Below are 21,728 nucleotides of genomic sequence, written 5' to 3' on the forward strand. Positions count from 1 at the left end.
ATAAAGGTGAGTAAATAATAGAATCCGTTCCACATTGAGTGAGGCGGGTTGCAGGAAAGTATATTTAGTAGAAGGATGAAAAGTGTGATAGGGAAATATATACGTAAAATAAAAAAATAAAAAAACTGGCTATTTGCATGGACACACAAGAGAACACGACCGCACTGCTACGCTATCTTGGAACTTTATCCAAGATAAGCCACACACTTGTTAAAAACATTCCATTTGACTTTGTATCTTTGATAACAGGTCAATTTGGTGCAAACTATTTTAGAGCTTTTGCCACTGTCAATTTCTTTCCCGAAGATCTGAATCAATAAACCAACCACCCTTTAAAAAGATTGTGGCCTCTACTTGTATATGCTGGTATCACAAGACTGGTGCAAATCATTTGAACGTTGACATGTTATGTGGTTATAGAAAATACAGCATACACCTCACAATGAGATAAACAAGAAGGCACATACATTTCTTTATTGTTGAACAGGTTATCATGAACTTTACTGTAGCAATATCAAACATGCAGTCTGGATGATGCGCCTTTAAATACAAAGTGGACAAGGCAGTATAAATAATACAATGTGCACTGTATGTCGTCATGTAAAATATATACTGTGTATATTTATATATATATGTATAAAACGTGCTTTTCAGAAGCTTCTTGGATAAAGGAGAGCACTCAAAGCACACCATCACTCTCCACCTGTAATATGAGCCAGATACACACAACGTGCCAAAAGAGGAGTTCTTTACAAAAATCTGAGAAAAACATTCAAAAAGCTTCTATTGCATGTTACTGTTCAATACTTTCAGCTTGTGAATACATTTGCAGAAACTTTTCCTTCTTTTTTTAAACAAAAATAAGTAAACTTTCGATTTTTCCCCTCTTGTTCACGGGAATAAAAAAAATAAAAAAATACACATTCTTACTACGGGTGCATTTACCAATGGAAAGGCATGTAGTCAACAGCACTTTGAGGCCTTAGGGGCAAAACGCAAAACACATGCAACATCACACAGAAGATTTCGAAGATGGTGGAGGTGTCCTCATCAAGTAGATTTTGAATAGAAAATAAAACAGTATCATTTCTAAGTCATACAATGCTCGTGTTTCATCTCTGGTTTGCCCAGATGTACATTCAAACAATGAAGGAGTCAAGCTATGATATTAATGCTGCATAATGGTGCACCATTGCATTCAGCTGGTGCAGTAAACATTTCCCTCTAATAATTGTCATGCTGCGTGGTAAGTACATTAAGGCAATGCCAGGGTGAAGTGCTATAAGGTCAGTGTTAGCATCTGAACTTCAGCTCTATCCACCTACCAGTTTACCATATTATTCTCCTCTTGTGGGCGTAGTGTTCTGCACTAGATACTTATGATGGCTTGTAATAGTAAACTGTATTATTAAAATGTCTTTGCCTTGCCCACGAGCATTCAGGTTGGCAGAGCACCTCAAACATCTTATCTATTGATCTCTGCTTTCCAATGAGGATTTCTGGTTAAGTGTTGTCAAGGTAAGTGCTTCAGCCCTCTCTGCTCTCACATGCCGTTTGGCGTAATTGAGGCTGCTGTTCTGTGTTGAGTGAACATCGGGATACACAAAGCCCAAAGCCAAACCCCTTCCCATGGCCTTGACATCCAACCGCCCCTCTCCTTAAGGAACCTGGAGAGAAGTTGCTCTTCATATGCACACAGACGACAGGTAGGTGTGTTGGCACATCGTTCACGGGAGACTAGCAGTTGAAGTGACTGGACATAACTGATAATTCGACACAAGGCCAAAGACTATAGGATTATCAAGGTGGAAATGGGAAGAGAAGTCTTCTGGAAGAGTGAAGTGGAATCAAAGTTGTGCAAGTAGGAAATGCCAAGTGGAACATTGTTTGTTATCAGTCTTTTGATTGCGTGTTAGGAGGAAACACCCACCACCTCGATCCAGAACCACATTCCCAAGTAAGGTTAACTGGAGAAAGAGAAAAAGAGGAACAGTATTAGTTTCTCCATAGTTTCTCCAAACCAACCCACAGCTCCGCGACATTGCCTGCACCACAGCATGCATCACCCCACATAGCATGCAGCTGTCACACATACAACCACCCAGAGCCATACAACTTTGCACAATGGATTGCATGTTTTATTGCAAAACGTCAAAAGTCTTTGTAAATAAACGTACAAAACATCCTTATTATAACACTTTCTCTTTTACATTAAAATGACTAGTCAAACTGAAATACACAAAAGAGGTAAGTCATGATTTGTGTCGATGGCCACTTTTGGAGTCTTCTCGTCGCATCCTGGGGGCGTGTGATCTAGGGGGACTGAGGTCAGAGGGCAAAGGTCACACAGGGTTCAGGAGGAGGCTGTAGGGTTCCTGGAAACCTAAAAGCGTTTGTAAAAATCTTATTTCCTGACATATACAACTACGGAGACTACAAGAGAACACATGCACATTTATTTTCTCAAATTCAGGTACACAAACCACCTCTTGGGCATGGCTCAAGAAAGCCAGGCAATAGATTAAAGAAATATAGGAATAAACAATATTCAGAAGGGAATATCCGAGTCCTATTCCAATACAACCAAACTCACTGCACAACACGCCTTACCAGGGATTTACCCAGGCTTTTACCCTATCTGCTCATCAGAAATCAAATGCATCATCGATATCATGTAATGCCCAATGTCAGTCCTATAGGCCAATGTCGAGCAATCTGAAAGAGGGAAGTGGTAATGAGCATGGCCCTTAAGCACAGAGTACTAGTCACATTCTTTTCACATCTAAGTATTTGATAGGTGTAAGGTTAGCCTTTTTCCCAACCACCAGAGCCCTAGCTTTACTGTCTACGTCTGGCAAGTGGTCTTACCTGCTCTTGCTGGGGGGCAGCTGTCTGCTGGGCCGTCTCATGGACTGGCTGGACTGGACCTTCATGGAGGCACGTGGCGAGGAGCGGGCAAAGTGCTCAGGGGCCGGTGGCTTCTTGGGGATCTTCTTGACCAGACGTCCCACCCACTTCTGTTGTTCCTCCTGAGACACGGCCAGCAGCAGCAGGTTCTTGGCCGTGGACACGTCATAGTTCACTGCAGTGGGACAAAGGGAAGGGTTTGTATTGTGTTTAAGAACAAAATAACTGTGCAAACATAGAAAACAGCGGTGCACACCTCAACCCCTAACCATCCCTTGATATGTCCCTGACAATGTCTTTATATGCGTCTATGTAACCCTGCTCTGCTATAAGCAACGACACCACACCCCCCACACCCCTACCTCTGCAGGGCGCGATGATCTCCTCCTTCTTGTCCATGTGGTCCTTGTGGCACTTGATGTGGCAGCGCCTGCACTCCAGGGCGGGCGGAGGCTTAAACATGTTCCACAGGGGCTTGGTGCACGCCTCACAGTTGGTGGGGAAGTGGTAGAGCGTAGGGATGAACTCGTGGCCCTTGTGGCAGATGTAGCTGGACTTCTCTCCGCTGACCAGCTCTACTGGGAACTCAGGCTCCTTCTTACACTCACCCTCATTGGCATATAGAATCTGAGGAGAGAAGGAAAAGGTCATCATGGTCATTGTCAATCATCATTATCATCATCAACATTATGAACTAGCCCCATCACATGAATCGTTAAATAAATGCATGAATAAAGAGCCATGACAAGCAAGGGACCTGGAATATCCTGGGGATCTCTTTGGCGTCAGCACGGTAAACATCAGTTTGAGTGACAGGCCGCACGTGGAAGAGTTTACTGAAAAGAGAAGAAAAGGAAGAGAACAAAAACATTTTTTATGCTGAAGGTAAAACATTAACTACAGTTATTGAATGAAATTTTGAATTAATTCAATTCTATTTTCATGTCAAGGCAATGCTACCAAAAAAATAAAAAATAAATTGTAAAGTGGTTATCCCACTGGCTATAGGGTGAATGCACCAATTTGTAAGTCGCTCTGGATAAGAGCGTCTGCTAAATGACGTAAATGTAAAAAAAATGTAATGTCAAATCACCAGTCGGCAACCTATCCCTCAGGGGATTAATTGACACATAAACAAACATTACAATAATTCACTGTGATAATTCAGTGATAATTCTTCTTCCGGTGTTCTCTGCAGTGTCCATCGCATAAAGAGTGAAAAAATGTAAGATAAAAGTCAATACATAATAGTAAATAAGGTTATCCAAACAATAATTATATCCCTAGAGCAGTAAAAAATGTACATACATACATAAAGTTGAAAGTTTACATACACTTAGGTTGGAGTCATTAAAACTTGTTTTTCAACCAATCCACACATTTCTTGTTAATAAACTATAGTTTTGGCAAGTCGGTTAGGACATCTACTTTGTGCATGACACAAGTAATTTTTTCCAACAATTGTTTACAGACAGATTATTTCACTTATACAGTGGGGGAAAAAAGTATTTAGTCAGCCACCAATTGTGCAAGTTCTCCCACTTACGAAGATGAGAGAGGCCTGTAATTTTCATCATAGGTACACGTCAACTATGACAGACAAATTGAGAAGAAAAAAAATCAGAAAATCACATTGTAGGATTTTTTATTAATTAATTTGCAAATTATGGTGGAAAATAAGTATTTGGTCACCTACAAACAAGCAAGATTTCTGGCTCTCACAGACCTGTAACTTCTTCTTTAAGAGGCTCCTCTGTCCTCCACTCGTTACCTGTATTAATGGCACCTGTTTGAACTTGTTATCAGTATAAAAGACACCTGTCCACAACCTCAAACAGTCACACTCCAAACTCCACTATGGCCAAGACCAAAGAGCTGTCAAAGGACACCAGAAACAAAATTGTAGACCTGTACCAGGCTGGGAAGACTGAATCTGCAATAGGTAAGCAGCTTGGTTTGAAGAAATCAACTGTGGGAGCAATTATTAGGAAATGGAAGACATACAAGACCACTGATAATCTCCCTTGATCTGGGGCTCCACGCAAGATCTCACCCCGTGGGGTCAAAATGATCACAAGAACGGTGAGCAAAAATCCCAGAACCACACGGGGGGACCTAGTGAATGACCTGCAGAGAGCTGGGACCAAAGTAACAAAGCCTACCATCAGTAACACACTACGCCGCCAGGGACTCAAATCCTGCAGTGCCAGACGTGTCCCCCTGCTTAAGCCAGTACATGTCCAGGCCCGTCTGAAGTTTGCTAGAGTGCATTTGGATGATCCAGAAGAGGATTGGGAGAATGTCATATGGTCAGATGAAACCAAAATATAACTTTTTGGTAAAAACTCAACTCGTCGTGTTTGGAGGACAAAGAATGCTGAGTTGAATCCAAAGAACACCATACCTACTGTGAAGCATGGGGGTGGAAACATCATGCTTTGGGGCTGTTTTTTTGCAAAGGGACGAGGACGACTGATCCGTGTAAAGGAAAGAATGAATGGGGCCATGTATCGTGAGATTTTGAGTGAAAACCTCCTTCCATCAGCAAGGGCATTGAAGATGAAACGTGGCTGGGTCTTTCAGCATGACAATGATCCCAAACACACCGCCCAGGCAACGAAGGAGTGGCTTCGTAAGAAGCATTTCAAGGTCCTGGAGTGGCCTAGCCAGTCTCCAGATCTCAACCCCATAGAAAATCTTTGGAGGGAGTTGAAAGTCCGTGTTGCCCAGCGACAGCCCCAAAACATTACTGCTCTAGAGGAGATCTGCATGGAGGAATGGGCCAAAATACCAACAACAGTGTGTGAAAACCTTGTGAAGACTTACAGAAAACTTTTGACCTGTATCATTGCCAACAAAAGGTATATAACAAAGTATTGAGAAACTTTTGTTATTGACCAAATACTTATTTTCCACCATAATTTGCAAATAAATTCATTAAAAATCCTACAATGTGATTTTCTGGAAAAAATTCTCATTTTGTCTGTCATAGTTGACGTGTACCTATGATGAAAATTACAGGCCTCTCTCATATTTTTAAGTGGGAGAACTTGCACAATTGGTGGCTGACTAAATACTTTTTTCCCCACTGTAATTCACTGTATCACAATTCCAGTGGGTCAGAAGTTTACATACACTAAGTTGACTGCACCTTTAAACAGCTTGGAAAATTCCAGAAAATGATGTCATGGCTTTAGAAGCTTCTGATAGGCTAATTGACATAATTTGAGTCAATTGGAGGTGTACCTGTAGATGTATTTCAAGGCCTACCTTCAAACTCAGTGCCTCTTTGCTTGACATCATGGGAAAATCTAAAGAAATCAGCCAAGACCTCAGAAAAATTATTGTAGACCTCCACAAGTCTGGTTCATCCTTGGGAGCAATTTCAAAACGCCTGAAGGTACCACGTTCATCTGTACAAACAATAGTATGCAAGTATAAACACCATGGGACCACGCAGCCGTCATACCTAGAGATGAACGTACTTTGTTGCGAAAAGTGCAAATCAATCCAAGAACAACAGCAAAGGACCTTGTGAAGATGCTGGAGGAAACAGGTACAAAAGTATCTATATCCACAGTAAAACGAGTCCTATATCGACATAACCTGAAAGGCCGCTCAGCAAGGAAGAACCCACTGCTCCAAAACCGGCATAAAAAAGACAGACTACGGTTTGCAACTGCACATTGGGACAAAGATCGTACTTTTTGGAGAAATGTCCTCTGGTCTGATTAAACAAAAATAGAACTGTTTGGCCATAATGACCATCGTTATGTTTGGAGGAAAAGGGGGAAGCTTGCAAGCCAAAGAACACCATCACAACCGTGAAGCACGAGGGTGGCAGCATCATGCTGTGGGGGTGCTTTGCTGCAGGAGGGACTGGTGCACTTCACAAAATAGATGGCATCATGAGGAAGGAAAATTAGGTGGATATATTGAAGCAACATCTCAAGACATCAGTCAGGAAGTTAAAGCTTGGTTGCAAATGGGTCTTCCAAATGGACAATGACCCCAAGCATCCTTCCAAAGTTGTGGCAAAATGGCTTAAGGACAACAAAGTCAAGGTATTGGAGTGGCAATCACAAAGCCCTGACCTCAATCCTATAGAACATTTGTGGGCAGAACTGAAAAAGCGTGTGCGAGCAAGGAGGCCTACAAACCTGACTCAGTTACACCAGCTCTGTCAGGAGGAATGGGTCAAAATTCACCCAATTTATTGTGGGAAGCTTGTGGAAGGCTACCCGAAACGTTTGACCCAAGTTAAACAATTTAAAAGGCAATGCTACCAAATACTAATTGAGTGTATGTAAACTTCTGACCCACTGGAAATGTGATGAAATAAATAAAAGCTGAAATAAATCATTCTCTCTGCTGTTATTCTGACATTTCACATTCTTAAAATAAAGTGGTAATCCTAACTGACCTAAAACAGGGAATTTTTACTAGGATTAAATGTCAGGAATTGTGAAAAACTGAGTTTAAATGTATTTGGCTAAGGTGTATGTAAACTTCAGACTTCAACTGTACATACAGTACCAGCCAAAAATTTGGACACACCTACTCATTCAAGGGTTTTTCTTTATTTTTTACTATTTTCTACATTGTAGAATAATAGTGAAGATACCTAACTATGAAATAACACATATGGAATCATGTAGTAACCAAAAAAAGTGTTAAACAAATCAAAATATATGTTATATTTGAGATTCTTCAAATAGCCACCCTTTGCCTTGATGACAGCTTTGCACACTCTTGGCATTCTCTCAACCAGCTTCATGAGTAAGTCACCTGGAATGCATTTCAATTAACAGGTGTGCCTTTAAAAAAAAGTTAATTTGTGGAATTTCTTTCCTTCTTAATGCGTTTGAGCTAATCAGTTGGGTTGTGACAAGGTAGGGGTGGTATACAGAAGATAGCCATATTTGGTAAAAGACTAAGTCCATATTATGGCAAGAACAGCTCAAATAAGCAAAGAGAAACGACAGTCCACATTACTTTAAGACATGAAGGTCAGTCAATACGGAATATGTCAAGAACTTTGAAAGTTTCTTCAAGTGCAGTCGCAAAAACCATCAAGCGCTATGATGAAACTGGCTCTCATGAGGACCGCCACAGGAAAGGAAGACCCAGAGTTACCTCTGCTGCAGAGGATAAGTTCATTATTGTTACCAGCCTCAGAAATTGCAGCCCAAATAAATGCTTCACAAAGTTCAAGTAACAGACACATCTCAACATCAACTTTTCAGAGGAGACTGCGTGAATCAGGCCTTCATGGTCAAATTGCTGCAAAGAAACCACTACTAAAGGACACCAATAATAAGAAGAGACCTGCTTGGGCCAAAAAACACGAGCAATGGACCAGTGGAAATTTGTCCTTTGGTCTGGAGTCCAAATTGGAGGTTTTTGGTTCCAACCTCCGTGTCTTTGTGAGACGTGGTGTGGGTGAACGGATGATCTCCGCATGTGTATTTCCCACCGTAAAGCATGAAGGAGGAGGTGTTATGGTGTGGGGGTGCTTTGCTGGTGACACTGTCTGTGATTTATTTAGAATTAACTAGCATGGCTACCACAGCATTCTGCAGAGATATGTCATCCCATCTGGTTTGGGCTTAGTGGGACTATCATTTGTTTCTCAACAGGACAATGACCCAACACACCTCCAGGCTGTGTAAGGGCTATTTTACCAAGAAGGAGAGTGATGGAGTGCTGCATCAGATGACCTGGCCTCCACAATCCCCCGACCTCAAGCCAATTGAGATGGTTTGGGATGACCGCAAAGTGAAGGAAAAGCAGCCAACAAGTGCTCAGCATTTGTGGGAACTCCTTCAAGACTGTTGGAAAAGCATTCCAGGTGGAGCTGGTTGAGAGAATGCAAAGAGTGTGCAAAGCTGTCATCAAGGCAAAGGGTGGTTATTTGAAGAATCTGAAATATAAAATATATTTTGATTTGTTTAACACTTGTTTGGTTACTACATGATTCCATATGTGTTATTTCATAGTTTTGATGTCTTCACTATTATTCTACAATGTAGAACATAGTACAAATACAGAAAAACCCTGGAATTAGTAGGTGTGTCCAACGTTTTGACTGGTACTGTACATACATACATACATACATACATACAGTGAGGGAAAAATGTATTTGATCCCCTGCTGATTTTGTACGTTTGCCCACTGACAAAGAAATGATCAGTCTATAATAAAACGAAGAAACACTAAAGAACTGTCAATCTCCCTCGGCCTGGGGCTCCATGCAAGATCTCACCTCGTGGAGTTGCAATGATCATGAGAACGGTGAGGAATCAGCCCAGAACTACACGGGAGTATCTTGTCACCAAGAAAACAATTGGTAACACACTACGCCATATAGGACTGAAATCCTGCAGTGCCCGTAAGGTCCCCCTGCTCAAGAAAGCACATATACAGGCCCGTCTGAAGTTTGCCAATGAACATCTGAATGATTCAGAGGAGAACTGGGTGAAAGTGTTGTGGTCAGATGAGACCAAAATCGATCTCTTTGGCATCAACTCAACTCGCCGTGTTTGGAGGAGGATGAATGCTGCCTATGACCCCAGGAACACCATCCCCACGTCAAACATGGAGGTGGAAACATTATGCTTTGGGGGTGTTTTTCTGCTAAGGGGATAGGACAACTTCACCGCATCAAAGGGACGATGGACGGGGCCATGTACCGTCAAATCTTGGGTGAGAACCTCCTTCCCTCAGCCAGGGCATTGAAAATGGGTTGTGGATGGGTATTCCAGCATGACAATGACCCAAAACACACAGCCAAGGCAACAAAGGAGTGGCTCAAGAAGAAGCACATTAAGGTCCTGGAGTGGCCTAGCCAGTCTCCAGACCTTAATCCCATAGAAAATCTGTGGAGGGAGCTGAAGGTTCGAGTTGCCAAACGTCAGGCTCGAAACCTTAATGACTTGGAGAAGATCTGCAAAGAGGAGTGGAACAAAATCCCTTCTGAGATGTGTGCAAACCTGGTGGCCAACTACAAGAAACGTCTGACCTCTGATTGCCAACAAGGGTTTTGCCACCAAGTACTAAGTCATGTTTTGCAGAGGAGTCAAATACTTATTTCCCTCATTAAAATGCAAATCAATTTATAACATTTTTGACATGCGTTTTTCAGGATTTTGTTGTTGTTATTCTGTCTCTCACTGTTCAAATAAACCTACCTAATTATAGACTGATCATGTCTTTGTCAGTGGGCAAACGTACAAATTCAGCAGGGGATCAAATACTTTTTTCCCTCACTGTACATACATACAGATAAATAAATACAGAAAAATGAAACAGAAGGCATTTGAAGCCAGTCTGGCATAAAGAGAAGATTCATGTGGGAGAGAAGCCTATACACAATCTATATACACACGTACCATTTACCACACAGAAGCTAAATATTTTTGTAATTTAATTATAGGTAGCCCTTTTTCTTTTATTCCAGGCTTTATCTAAATATTCCGCAAACGGAAGTACACAATTGACAAAAAACATTTTGTCCATAGTGTACATTCACTCAGGCACATAATGCCAGGGTATATCTGGTGTGCTTTCTGGAATAAGAGCAAGTGTATATCTCTATTAGCATGATGCTTTGAATTGAATTAAGAAGAGCAGGTAGATAGTCGTTACTCACTCAATATCCAGCACCATGTAGGGGTTGGATAGCTCTTTGTCCTGTTCGCTGTTATAGAACAGAATCTTCTTGCTGCTCACAACTACATACTAAAAAGAGACAAGAAACAATACCTTTAACTGTAGAACACCAACAATATTAACTACAGAATGTTTGATCAGTAAAGCCAGGTTGTAAATCTTTTCTTCACCTTTCTCTCCCATCCAAACTTCTTGGTGTTGTTCCTCACAGGCAGCGAGAGCCATCCCGCTAGTCTCATTTCTAAGAGAGAGAAAGAGGGGTGAAACATTAAAACAGCAGGGCAATGTTGTGACAGATCTACATGCTTCACAGTTTGTACATATTCCCAGGAAACATAGCATTTTCTATTTCAATCCACAAAATAATGTAAACGGTAGATGCATCAAATGATCGCAGCACTCTGCACACATTATAGATGGACTCAACCTCAAAAACATAAGGTTTAATGGTTTATGTTTCTGCTCCAGAGAGGTTATCCTTCATGATGGACAAAATATCAATCAAATCAAATTAATCAATAAAATGTATAAATCACGCAAATCATCAGAGTAATCAGTAGCCTATTATAGTGAGTCTGTACTCATACTGGCAACTGGACAACACAAGTCAAAAACAATCAGATGCCAAAGACAAAAGGAAAGATAGGTGGCACTCCAGGACAAGACAGTCCAAGTCACCAAAAATAACCAAAAGTCAATATAAAACATACATACGAGGTACAAGGCTATGTGAACAGGACTGCATGTACATAGTGTTTGAACACACATAAATGGGTCCTCCTTACCTGCGTAGGCATCGTCCGTGTCAAAGTCTGGTCCACTGCTGAGGCTGGCTGATTCTAGGGAGGAGACGTTGGCGGAGCTGAGGAGGTTATGTAGCTGCTCTATGTCACTGTCCTTACTGTCCAGGGCCATCTGCAGCTCGATGCGTACCTGACTCTCATCTGCTATTTGCTATTTGACACAAACAGGGGAAAAGGAAACATACATTTGAAATGTCTGTATATTGTTAGTTTGAAGCCCCTGTTAACTTTGTTGATCTCTCTTGGTGTGACTGACCACCTGAATGTCGTTAATCTCCCTCTAGTAATTAATAATGGTGCTGTACAGGTGGTTGTGTGATGGTTAGTATAAGGTTGTGGTTATGTTGTGGTTTGACTGACCGCCTGCATGTCGTTGATCTCTCTTTGGTACTTGATGATGGTGGAGTTGAGTTTCTCCTTCTCCGACCTCAGCTCCAGCTGCAGCTTCCTGTTCTCCTTCTCCTTCCTCCGCACATCAGTGTCGTTGCCGCGCCGACTGCCTGCTGCACGTACCTCCTTCCTGTTCATGATCTCCGCCAGCTTGTTCACAGCCTGAGACACACACAAGACAATAAATATTCATGATGAGCATAAAAAACAATAGACAAAAACAAGTGTCTTCAACACGATTTCCTTGCTACGCAACATTGTAAAGCTAGGAAGAAATTATATTAAATCAGCCTACCTGGGTCTTTAGTGTTCTCTCTGACTGGAGCTGCTTCTCAAACGTGAGCTTCATCTGGCTCATATGCTGCTCGTCATCCTTGGACGTTTGCAGCTCTGAACACATCACAAATAGAAGAATAGAATGTTAAAATCTAATGTTGAACAGAAATAGTTATTAGGCTTTTTACCAACCACATACACATGCACACGTACACAGGCTGGAGGCAGAAACTCACCTTCAAGTGTCTCCTTGAGTTTGTTGTTGAGCTCCTCCTTCTCATTGGCTAAGTTGGCCACATCGCTAGTGAGGGTTCGGTTGGCCTCCTCCAGCTGGGCAGGAAGGAGCAGACAAAAAGTGAGACAAATCCAATTTGATAGTATTCAGCTGCAGCAAGCATTCTCAGGGCCCAGCAGGTGTCACCTCAGAGTCAGACTCACAGATCTATTGGTTACAATACTCAATTCCGTTGATGTTCACTCCTGGTCCTAGCTATAGTCCCAGCCCAATACTAGCACACAAGCACACCTGATTAAGCGTATCAAGTTCTTGATGATTATTCGATCAGTTGAATTCTGTGTTTTCTAAAGCACTAAGCTAGGACAAAAGCCCATGCCCAATGCAGCCCCCGCGGCCCTCCAGAAACAGAAGAACAAGAGCTGACTCACCGAGCCAATGGTAATGTCCTTCTCGACCAGCTCCTGCTTGTGGCGGGCCATCATCTCCTTGAGCTCCAGCTCCTTCATGATTTTCTCCTTCTCCAGGTCTGAGTACTGCTCCTCAGCGATGGAGCGAGCCAGCTGCTCCGAGTCTGCCTTGGTCAGTGTGATCTCCAGCTGCGCCGCCAGGGAGTCCCTGAGGGGTCACAGGTCAAGCTTGTCACATTATGTAGCATTGAACATGGGTGTTGGTTGTGTTAGTTTTTGTGTTGTTCGTGTAAATAAATCAATAACGATGTATATTACAAGAACTCCGTAAGGAGGAAGAAAGCTTGAACCAGACCCTAAAGAAGCCCATCCTCTTCTGGATCTCTGGGCAGATGTTTATAAGTTAGCAGGACTGGAGTTGTAGACTAGAGTGTCAGTAAACAGTGCAGGGCCAGGCCACTTCCTTGTACTCACCTCTCCTCTTGTAACTCCTGAAGTGATTGCTGCATATCCTTGTAGAGCTTGCTCTTCTCTTCGCATTCCTCCTTCAACTCCCGCACCTGGGTCTTATACAGCGTCTGTGCAACACAAAAATATGAGCAATCACAAATTCAATGCAATAAAGTATACACAGGGTCCAAGTTATCTCAAGTTAGGATTCCTCGCTCAAAGACGATCAAATAAAGTGTTATAGCTGCAGCAGACTTACCGAAAAATACTGCTCAGCCTCTAGCTGGTCCTGAAGTTCCTTCATTTGGCCGTCCGAGTCCTGCCTTTCTCTGTGGACACAAACGCAAATTAATCCTTTCAGTTTATTGTTTTATTGTGTTGACATTTTCTCTCAGCATTATTATTTGCAAAAAATTAAAAAGTAAAACATAAAAGAAGGAGAAAAATATGCTGACTTACTTGCGTAGCTCCTGGTTTTGTTTCTCCAGGCTGCGTTTGATTTCCAGCAGGTGGTTAGCCTCCTGTTTCAGCTGCTTCTCGGAGGTCTTCAGGGTGTTGAGCTGCTGGTTCTGGACCTTCAGGTCATTCTGGGTCAGACTGCGCTTCTGGGTCTCCTGCTCGATCTTCAGAGTCAGGTTCTTCACCTCCTCGGTGAGCCTCTCCTTGTGCCTGCGGAGCTCGTCCAGTTTCTGTAGGGACTGCTTGTAGTCACAATCCAGCATGCTGCTGTGTTTCTCCAGCTCCAACATCCTGTTCTCCACACGCAGCTTGGACGCCCTCTCCTCCTGCAGCTTCTGCTCCATGTCTGGGGGAAGGGGAGAGAGGGAGAAGAGTGATTTAATTAATTGGATTTGACCCTGCTGACCACAGTCTAGTTTCTTTACCGAAGACTGATTCCTGTCCTTTGTCATACCTGATAACTCAGGAAGGGCCTTACCCTTCATGGCCTCAGACTTGGCACCCTCGATCGACTCGATCTTGCTCTTGTCTGCGAGCCGTGCCTTGGTGGCTTTGTGCGACGCCTCCTCCTGCTCCAGCCCCTGCTGCAACACCTTCAGCTTGTACGTCATGTCTATCTCCTTGTTGTTCTTCTCCTACGGGAGAGTAGAAGAGAGAGACAAGGTTAGAAAGTGAGAGTGCATAAAATAGAGAGGGTAAGAGCATAAGAAAGTGTGGAAGTTTACCTTCTCCAGGTCAGTGAGTTTCTCCTGTAGTTGTCTCTTCTCTGATTCTGCTTTGGATAGGGCCTGTCTCACCTGCCGAACCTCATCCTCCAGCCCTGAGATTCGCCCTACAGAGACAAAGAAATGTCACCAAAGGCTAAATCATGAATAAACACACAGTCTCTCGCACACAAACACAATCCCCACTCACCCTGCATGTCTGCAATGGTCTCGGAGCCCTGGCTGTGCTCTCTCCTCTCAGCCTCTAGTGCTGCCTGCAGCCCGATACACTCCTTCTCCAGAGTGAGTTTGGAGCGCTCCAGCAGGCAGCACTTGTCCTGCAGCTCTCTGCCCCCGGCCTCCAGAGCCTGCAGCTGCTTGCCTGCCTCCGTCTGGGCCTTCCTTAGCCGCGTAGCCGCCTCCTGCTCCGCACGCAGCAGAGCATTGGCCTCGTCCAGCTGGAGGAATATGGACAACACGTCACTTACACACACTTTAGTAATGTGCATTCCAATCACAAATATAAACACATGCACATAAACACACAGGCTAGCACTTAAACACAGTTATTTTATAAAAAACAAACACACACCTGTCTTTGTAAGTGAATGTTCTTCTCGTTGGATATGTGCGAGTTCTGATTTCTTTTCTTCATATCGTCCAGCTGGTCTCGTAGGCTGTTGACTGCAGATCACATCACAAGTTAGATATGAAAGTATACTGTGTGTGTGTGTGTGTGTGTGTGTGTGTGTGTGTGTGTGTGTGTGTGTGTGTGTGTGTGTGTTCAGCCAGCGGTCTCACCCTCGTTCTCCAGGCAGCGTTTCCGGTCGGCCTCGCTTTCTGCCTTGCGGTGGCTCTCCACGGTCTTGTGCTGCAGTAGAGCCTTCTCTCTCTCCAGCTGCCTTAGACTCGACTCCAGAGCCTTCCTGCTACTCATCTGTCAATGCACCGCCACAAAGGTCAGTGTTGGAAGGGCACAACTAATTATTTATTGGTTTACATTTTTATCAGTTATGTGCTATAGTTGTATGCTATATTGCTACTGTAGCTCCAAAGTTCTCACCTCTTCATCAAGTTCTTTGGAGATTTTCTCCAGACGACTGGTGGAGGTTCTACAGGAAGAGAACAGAGCAGTGGATGTCACTATTCTCAGCGCCGCATATCACAAACAACATGACTAACTCACATAGCAAGTAGTAGTAGAAGGTGTATTGTGTGTGTATGAGGCCAGGGCATGCCGTGTCTACCTGCACTTGTGCTCCAGCTCATCTTTGGTCTGCATCTCATTATTGAGCTGCTCTTCCAGCTGGTGGAGTTTCTTCTGTAGCTTGGCCGACTTGAGGAAGAGGGGAAGGAGGGAGGAGGAGGCGTCGCAACTGTTACAATACACTTCACCTGGATTCTGCTCTAAAACTATAGTGTATCATTTTTCCACAATTTAACCTTGTTTTTTCAAAGCCATAAACAAGTGAAATCAATACCGAAGAGCTATGATTAAAGAGAAAGAGAACGCTTAACATCACAATATCCTGCAACAGATAAGAAATCCATTTAACTCGCTCGGCAAAACAATTTCAGTCAGCACAAAAGTCAATGAGCTGACAGCTTTCACGGGATTAGCTTGTTGTTTAGCTACTGAAGCAAAGCCTCGTAAGTGTTTCAGTATCGCTAAGAACCTGACAAATTATTGTGTACAACTCTTGAGCCAAACAAAGGAATTATATTGTTATGACCTGTTATGACATTGTTATTTTAGCGTTGCGTTAGATTCATATGCTCCTGAGTGGCGCAGTGGTCTAAGGCACTGCATCGCAGTGCTGACTGTGCCACTAGAGATCCTGGTTCGAATCCAGGCTCTGTCGCAGCCGGCCGCGACCGGGAGACTCATGGGCGGCGCACAATTGGCCCAGGGTAGGGGAGGGAATGGCCGGCAGGGATGTAGCTCAGTTGATAGAGCATGGCGTTTGCAACGCCAGGGTTGTGGGTTCGATTCCCACGGGGGGCCAGTATAAAAAAATATATATATGTATTCACTAACTGTAAGTCGCTCTGGATAAGAGCGTCTGCTAAATGACTAAAATGTAAAATGTAAATGTAAAATATAATTACATAACTTACAGTGCCTTGCAAAAGTATTCATCCCCCTTGGTGTTTTTCCTATTTTGTTTGCATTACAACTTGTAATTTAAATGGATTTTCATTTGGATTTCATGTAATGAACATACACAAAATAGTCCAAATTGGTGAAGTGAGATGAAAAAAAAACTTGTTTAAAAAAATTTACAATTAAAAATAACGGAAAAGTGGTGTGTGCATCTGTATTCACCCAATTTGCTATAAAGCCCCTAAATAAGATCTGGTGAAACCAATTAACTTCAGAAGTCACATAATTAGTTAAATAAAGTCCACCTGTGTGCAATCTAAGTGTCACATGATCTGTCACATGATCTCAGTATATATACACCTGTTCTGAAAGGCCCCAGAGTCTTCAACAAAGTTGTGGAGAAGTACAGATCAGGGTTGGGTTATAAAAAAATATCAGAAACTTTGAACATCCCACAGAGCACCATTAAATCCATGATTAAAAAATGGAAAGAATATGGCACCACAACAAACCTGCCAAGAGAGGGCCGCCCAACAAAACTCACAGACCAGGCAAGGAGGGCATTAATCAGAGAGGCAACAAAGAGACCAAAGATAACCCTGAAGGAGATGCAAAGCTCCACAGAGGAGATTGGAATATCTGTCCATAGGAACACTTTAAGCCGTACACTCCACAGAGTTGGGCTTCACGGAAGAGTGGCCAGAAAAAAGCCATTGCTTAAAGAAAAAAACTAAGCAAACACGTTTGGTGTTCGCCAAAAGCCATATGGGAGACTCCTCAAACATATGGTAGAAGGTACTCTGGTCAGATGACACTAAAATTGAGCTTTTTGGCCATCAAGGAAAACGCTATGTCTGGCGTAAACCCAACACCTCTCATCACCCCGAGAACACCATCCCCACAGTGAAGCATGGTGGTAGCAGCTTCATGCTGTGGGGATGTTTTTAATCGGCAGAGACTGGGAAACTGCTCAGAATTGAAGGAATAATGGATGGCGCTAAATACAGGGAAATTCTTGAGGAAAACCTGTTTCAGTCTTCCAGAGATTTGAGACTGGGACGGAGGTTCACCTTCCAGCAAGACATTGACCCTAAGCATACTCATAAAGCAACACTTGAGTGGTTTAAGGCGAAACATTTAAATGTCTTGGAACGGCCTAGTCAAAGCCCAGACCTCAATCCAATTGACAATCTGTGGTATGACTTAAAGATTGCTGTACACCAGCAGAACCCATCCAACTTGAAGGAGCTGGAGCAGTTTTGCCTTGAAGAATGGGCAAAACTCCCAGTGGCTAGATGTGCCAAGCTTATAGAGACATACCCCAAGAGACGTGCAGCTGTAATTGCTGCAAAAGATGGCTCTACAAAGTATTTTCTGTTTTTTTTGGGTCTTATTTCTTGTACGTTTCACACACAAAACATATTTTGCATCTTCAAATTGGTAGGCATGTTGTGTAAATCAAATGGTACAAATCTCCCAAAATCAATTTTAGGTTGTAAGGCAACAAAATAGGAAAAATGCCAAGGGGGGTGAATACTTTCGCAAGCCACTGTACCTAGGAAATGCAAGTGAGTAAGCCATGGAAGCATGCAGGTGAAACCTGGTGATGGAATGTTCAGTCAGACTTGAACTGATCATGGACGGTATCATATAACGGGCTTGGACAGAACAAATATATACTGTACTCTACTGTACTAAACACTACTTTTCTTTACTGTACTGTACTACTGTATTGGTTCTCTGATATTATGAGTGAGATATCTCATGTGGGGGATTCGCTAGGATCGCCTACTCTCGGATGAACATATCAAAAGCGTCTGTTGGAGACAGACAAGTAGAGTGGCGAATGAGGTGAGCCCCTCACCTTCCTTAAAAGGAGCCACTATCCCATTTAATGAGATATGTCCCAAGAACAGTGCCCAATAGGTCAACTCCTCCGTAGGAGAGGCAGTGTTTCCTATGGAAAAATGTATAGCAGAGGGGGGACCCATTCAACTCTGTTTTGAGGGTCCAGGGACCCACCCTGGACAATTTCTATGTATAAAGGACGGAGAAGCTCCATTCTGGTGACTTTTTAAAAGGACATTAAACTCCAAAATGAATGAAAATAAAATAGAATTTCCACCTCCAGAAATGAGCCCAATAACATATTGGTAAAATTATTTGCTAAAAATATTTGTACATATTGGACCATGCATATAGCTTATGCATGGTTCATATTATCAGGTATGCTATTAGCAATAACAATTATCACTTGTAGCCCAGCTGAAACAGCATAGTGGCTTTAAATAAATAGGCTGAAGCATGGGGTTGTCTATCTGCATTTACCCTATTGGGCTAATCATTAGCCAGATCCCAAATGTGATATTTAACTAGTTAGCATCCTATTAATAAATGTTGTGTCCCCCAAAAAAAATCTATATAATATAGGCCTACCTGTTAGGGTAACCCGCCACCCCCCCCCCCAACACTTTCTCTGGTTGCCATTACTGTTGCTCAAATAAAAATGTGATCTGTCTCATCACAATTTTTTTAATCACTCCCCCCAAAAAATTGAGGTAGGGTGATGTTTTACCTCAAGTTACCCTACAATTGACCCGTGTTACATTTAGCCCCACTCTCCCCTATGCACTCACATGCTTAACCATGCTGCAAAAAAAACAAAAAAAATACAGGTTTAAAATGGTACAGTTCATTAATATTTAGAAGTTGAGAAATAAATAAAGTAGGAATAGAAAGACGATTGCAAGAATTGTTGTGCTGCTTGTCAAAATGCTAGTTTCCCATAGGCTCCAAGGTGCACACTTCAAGGTGTGCCAATGGGAAAAAGTCGACCCGGGCCAAAGATGGATGTGCGCATTAACCTGAAAAACCCCTGGGCAGACTGCGGGCGCGAACAGTGGAACGCTAAGGGCAGTAGTAAAGAGAAAGATGGAGGAATATTACACCTCCATGCTTTTCAGCGGCTAGTAGATTCTGTGAAAGGATCTTAAGCACAATAGACACTTCCCCCGGACCAGCTAAAGGCTTAGAGACTGGGCGTAAGCGACATGCCACCCTTAGAGACTGCACAACAGTTACGGATAAACTGTATCACTGTCGGGGCCTTGGCAGGTCAAGAAAGCGGCTAAAGGACCTTAACAACGATTAACCTTCTCTCCGTCCAAAAAATGCAAGGAGCGTAGGACCATGGAAAATAGAGTGTAGGAATGAACAACTTGTTTAGTCACACCACTTCTGCAAGAAAAACGCAACAACTGTAAAACAGAGCATATATAAGGGTCTGGGACTCTTTTTCAAGGGTCGCGGTCCTGTCTCTTTTGTTTAGTTTTACTGCTGCGAAACTTGGAGAGGGGAAGGAGTAGTAAACGTTAAACCTGAAGAGCGAAAGTAAGGCAGAGAGCAGTAGGCCTTGCACACTATCCTCCTAAGACGCCCTAGGTTGTCCGGCCCTTCTTATCTCCCTTAGGAGGGTTAGAGAGGCAAATCTTTGTTGCGGCTGCAGCGTAAGACTGCTTCTTTACAGGTTTGGCCTGGTTCAGGGGCCTAGTCTGAGTCTTGGCAGACTGCTGCGTCACCAGGGACCTCAGTCCCCCAAGGACAGCTTGTTACCCCCTACCAGCAGTGAGGCTGGGGCGAGATGCAGGAACCAACGGGCTGCCACGGGCTTCGCCTTCATTCTTGTGCATGTCACACTTCTGCCACATGGCGGCAACAGCAGGCCCGAACAACTCCTTGGGTGTCACTGGGGCATCCAGTAGGTCTTTAGTAACACAACACGAGGGGCTGAGTTGGTCAGCCAGTGACGGCTCCACCGTGAAGTTAGCTAGTTAGCAGTAAACGTGGCCGGGGCTAGCTCAGTGCTAGCTGAAGGCAACCGTGTGGGGGCAGAGTTAGCCTTCAGATAGTGTGCTCCTGCGACTGAAGGAAGTGAAGCAACCTACCAACGGAGACAGAAGTAGAAAAGTAATTTCTACACAAAACTAAAACCTTCCGGTCAGTACTCAACCTCTCGAGACCTACGCTCAGCAGCGATATCCTTCACGGTTCACTTGTGAGCGGTTAAGCAGGAAAACTGGCATCCAGTCGATCTGAGCACTAGTGAGTAATGTTAATGCTCTTTGTGATGAAGAGAAGCGAGAATAATCAGAGGGTGGGGGAGTGGCTCCTTTTAAGGAACGTGAGGGGCTCACCTCATTCACCACTCTACCTGTGTCTCCAACAGACGCTTTTGATTGGTTCTTCCGAGAGTAGGTGATCCTAGCGAATCCCCCACATGTGATATCAAAACAAATAATTGAAAGAGAACTAAAGGTATAGGACAGGCAGTAGGTACCCACCTCTCCTTTCAAGGCTGTTGAGTTCACGGTCACAACTGTAGAGTTATTCACACCGCTTAGTAACCTGGAGGAAACACATTGGTGTTTGATGAAGAACTAACAGCTCATACACATACACACATTAATACTTCTTAACATAATCAAAGCTTGTGTGAGACTTAGCCATCCACTACACAGGAGTTACTAAGTTAAAAATACTGTCCATGATGAGGAAGGATTGTAATAGTAAGACATGAAGCCTTACTGGTCCTCCTTGAAGTATGTGAAGCCGACGAAAGGAAGCTGGTTTCCCACAAAGGCCTTAGGAGTAGGGAAGGTCTCCACGTCACCCTTGTCATCTTCTATCTCATCAAAGTTGCTAGTGTCAATGTCACTGCTCAACTCTGGAACCACAGGAGCCGCCGCTAAACAATATAATGAGAGGGGAGGTGGGAGGGAGAGAAATAAATAAATATTGATGTTATTTATGTAATTTCTAGGTAACCATATGTAATATGTTTTCTATTGTACAGAATTATCAAATTTGTATGCTCAAATAAATAAATAAAATGTACTTGGCTGTACGGCAGAGACACCTACTGTTTCTGATGCTGTCGAAGTTCCACTGGTCATTCTTGAAAAAGGGGTGTCGTTTGATCTCCTCCACCCCATTGCGTCCCAGTCGCACCTCCCTAAACACCAAATAAAGGGCCATAGACTTACAGTGAGGGAAAAAAGTATTTGATCCCCTGCTGATTTTGTACGTTTGCCCACTGACAAAGAAATGTTTAGTCTATAATTTTAATGGTAGGTTTATTTGAACAGTGAGAGACAGAATAACAACAACAAAATCCAGAAAAACGCATGTCAAAAATGTTATAAATTGATTTGCATTTTAATGAGGGATGTAAGTATTTGACCCCTCTGCAAAACATGACTTAGTACTTGGTGGCAAAACCCTTGTTGGCAATCAGAGGTCAGACGTTTCTTGTAGTTGGCC

At 43.1% G+C, this 21,728-nt stretch overlaps 1 protein-coding gene across 3 annotated transcripts in view; it reads right to left on the bottom strand.

Moving 5' to 3' along the window:
- Positions 1-448: 448 nt before the first annotated feature.
- The window catches only part of rock2a (rho-associated, coiled-coil containing protein kinase 2a), a 41,485-nt gene continuing 20,205 nt past the window's right edge, over positions 449-21,728 (bottom strand). Inside the window, exons 8-31 of one of the 3 annotated variants that reach the window (XM_084182466.1) lie at positions 21,329-21,420; positions 20,994-21,153; positions 20,750-20,813; positions 15,553-15,641; positions 15,369-15,417; positions 15,107-15,242; positions 14,898-14,989; positions 14,517-14,763; positions 14,327-14,433; positions 14,056-14,236; positions 13,602-13,947; positions 13,402-13,471; positions 13,167-13,270; positions 12,714-12,900; positions 12,284-12,377; positions 12,067-12,161; positions 11,742-11,933; positions 11,364-11,532; positions 10,749-10,819; positions 10,559-10,647; positions 3,665-3,743; positions 3,270-3,534; positions 2,869-3,082; positions 449-1,967 (exon numbers count right to left, since the gene is read on the bottom strand). In XM_084182466.1, the coding sequence (XP_084038592.1) occupies positions 1,964-1,967; positions 2,869-3,082; positions 3,270-3,534; positions 3,665-3,743; positions 10,559-10,647; positions 10,749-10,819; positions 11,364-11,532; positions 11,742-11,933; positions 12,067-12,161; positions 12,284-12,377; positions 12,714-12,900; positions 13,167-13,270; positions 13,402-13,471; positions 13,602-13,947; positions 14,056-14,236; positions 14,327-14,433; positions 14,517-14,763; positions 14,898-14,989; positions 15,107-15,242; positions 15,369-15,417; positions 15,553-15,641; positions 20,750-20,813; positions 20,994-21,153; positions 21,329-21,420 (3,196 nt within the window). In that variant the 3' untranslated portion in view covers positions 449-1,963. Of the gene's footprint in view, positions 1,968-2,112; positions 2,323-2,868; positions 3,083-3,269; positions 3,535-3,664; positions 3,744-10,558; positions 10,648-10,748; positions 10,820-11,363; positions 11,533-11,741; positions 11,934-12,066; positions 12,162-12,283; positions 12,378-12,713; positions 12,901-13,166; positions 13,271-13,401; positions 13,472-13,601; positions 13,948-14,055; positions 14,237-14,326; positions 14,434-14,516; positions 14,764-14,897; positions 14,990-15,106; positions 15,243-15,368; positions 15,418-15,552; positions 15,642-20,749; positions 20,814-20,993; positions 21,154-21,328; positions 21,421-21,728 lie in introns of those variants that run through there. The other 2 variants (XM_084182464.1, XM_084182465.1) reach the window with 2 other exon arrangements.

Source organism: Coregonus lavaretus (assembly GCF_964263955.1).
Source record: "Coregonus lavaretus genome assembly, chromosome: 18".
In the NCBI taxonomy this organism is placed as follows: domain Eukaryota; kingdom Metazoa; phylum Chordata; class Actinopteri; order Salmoniformes; family Salmonidae; genus Coregonus; species Coregonus lavaretus.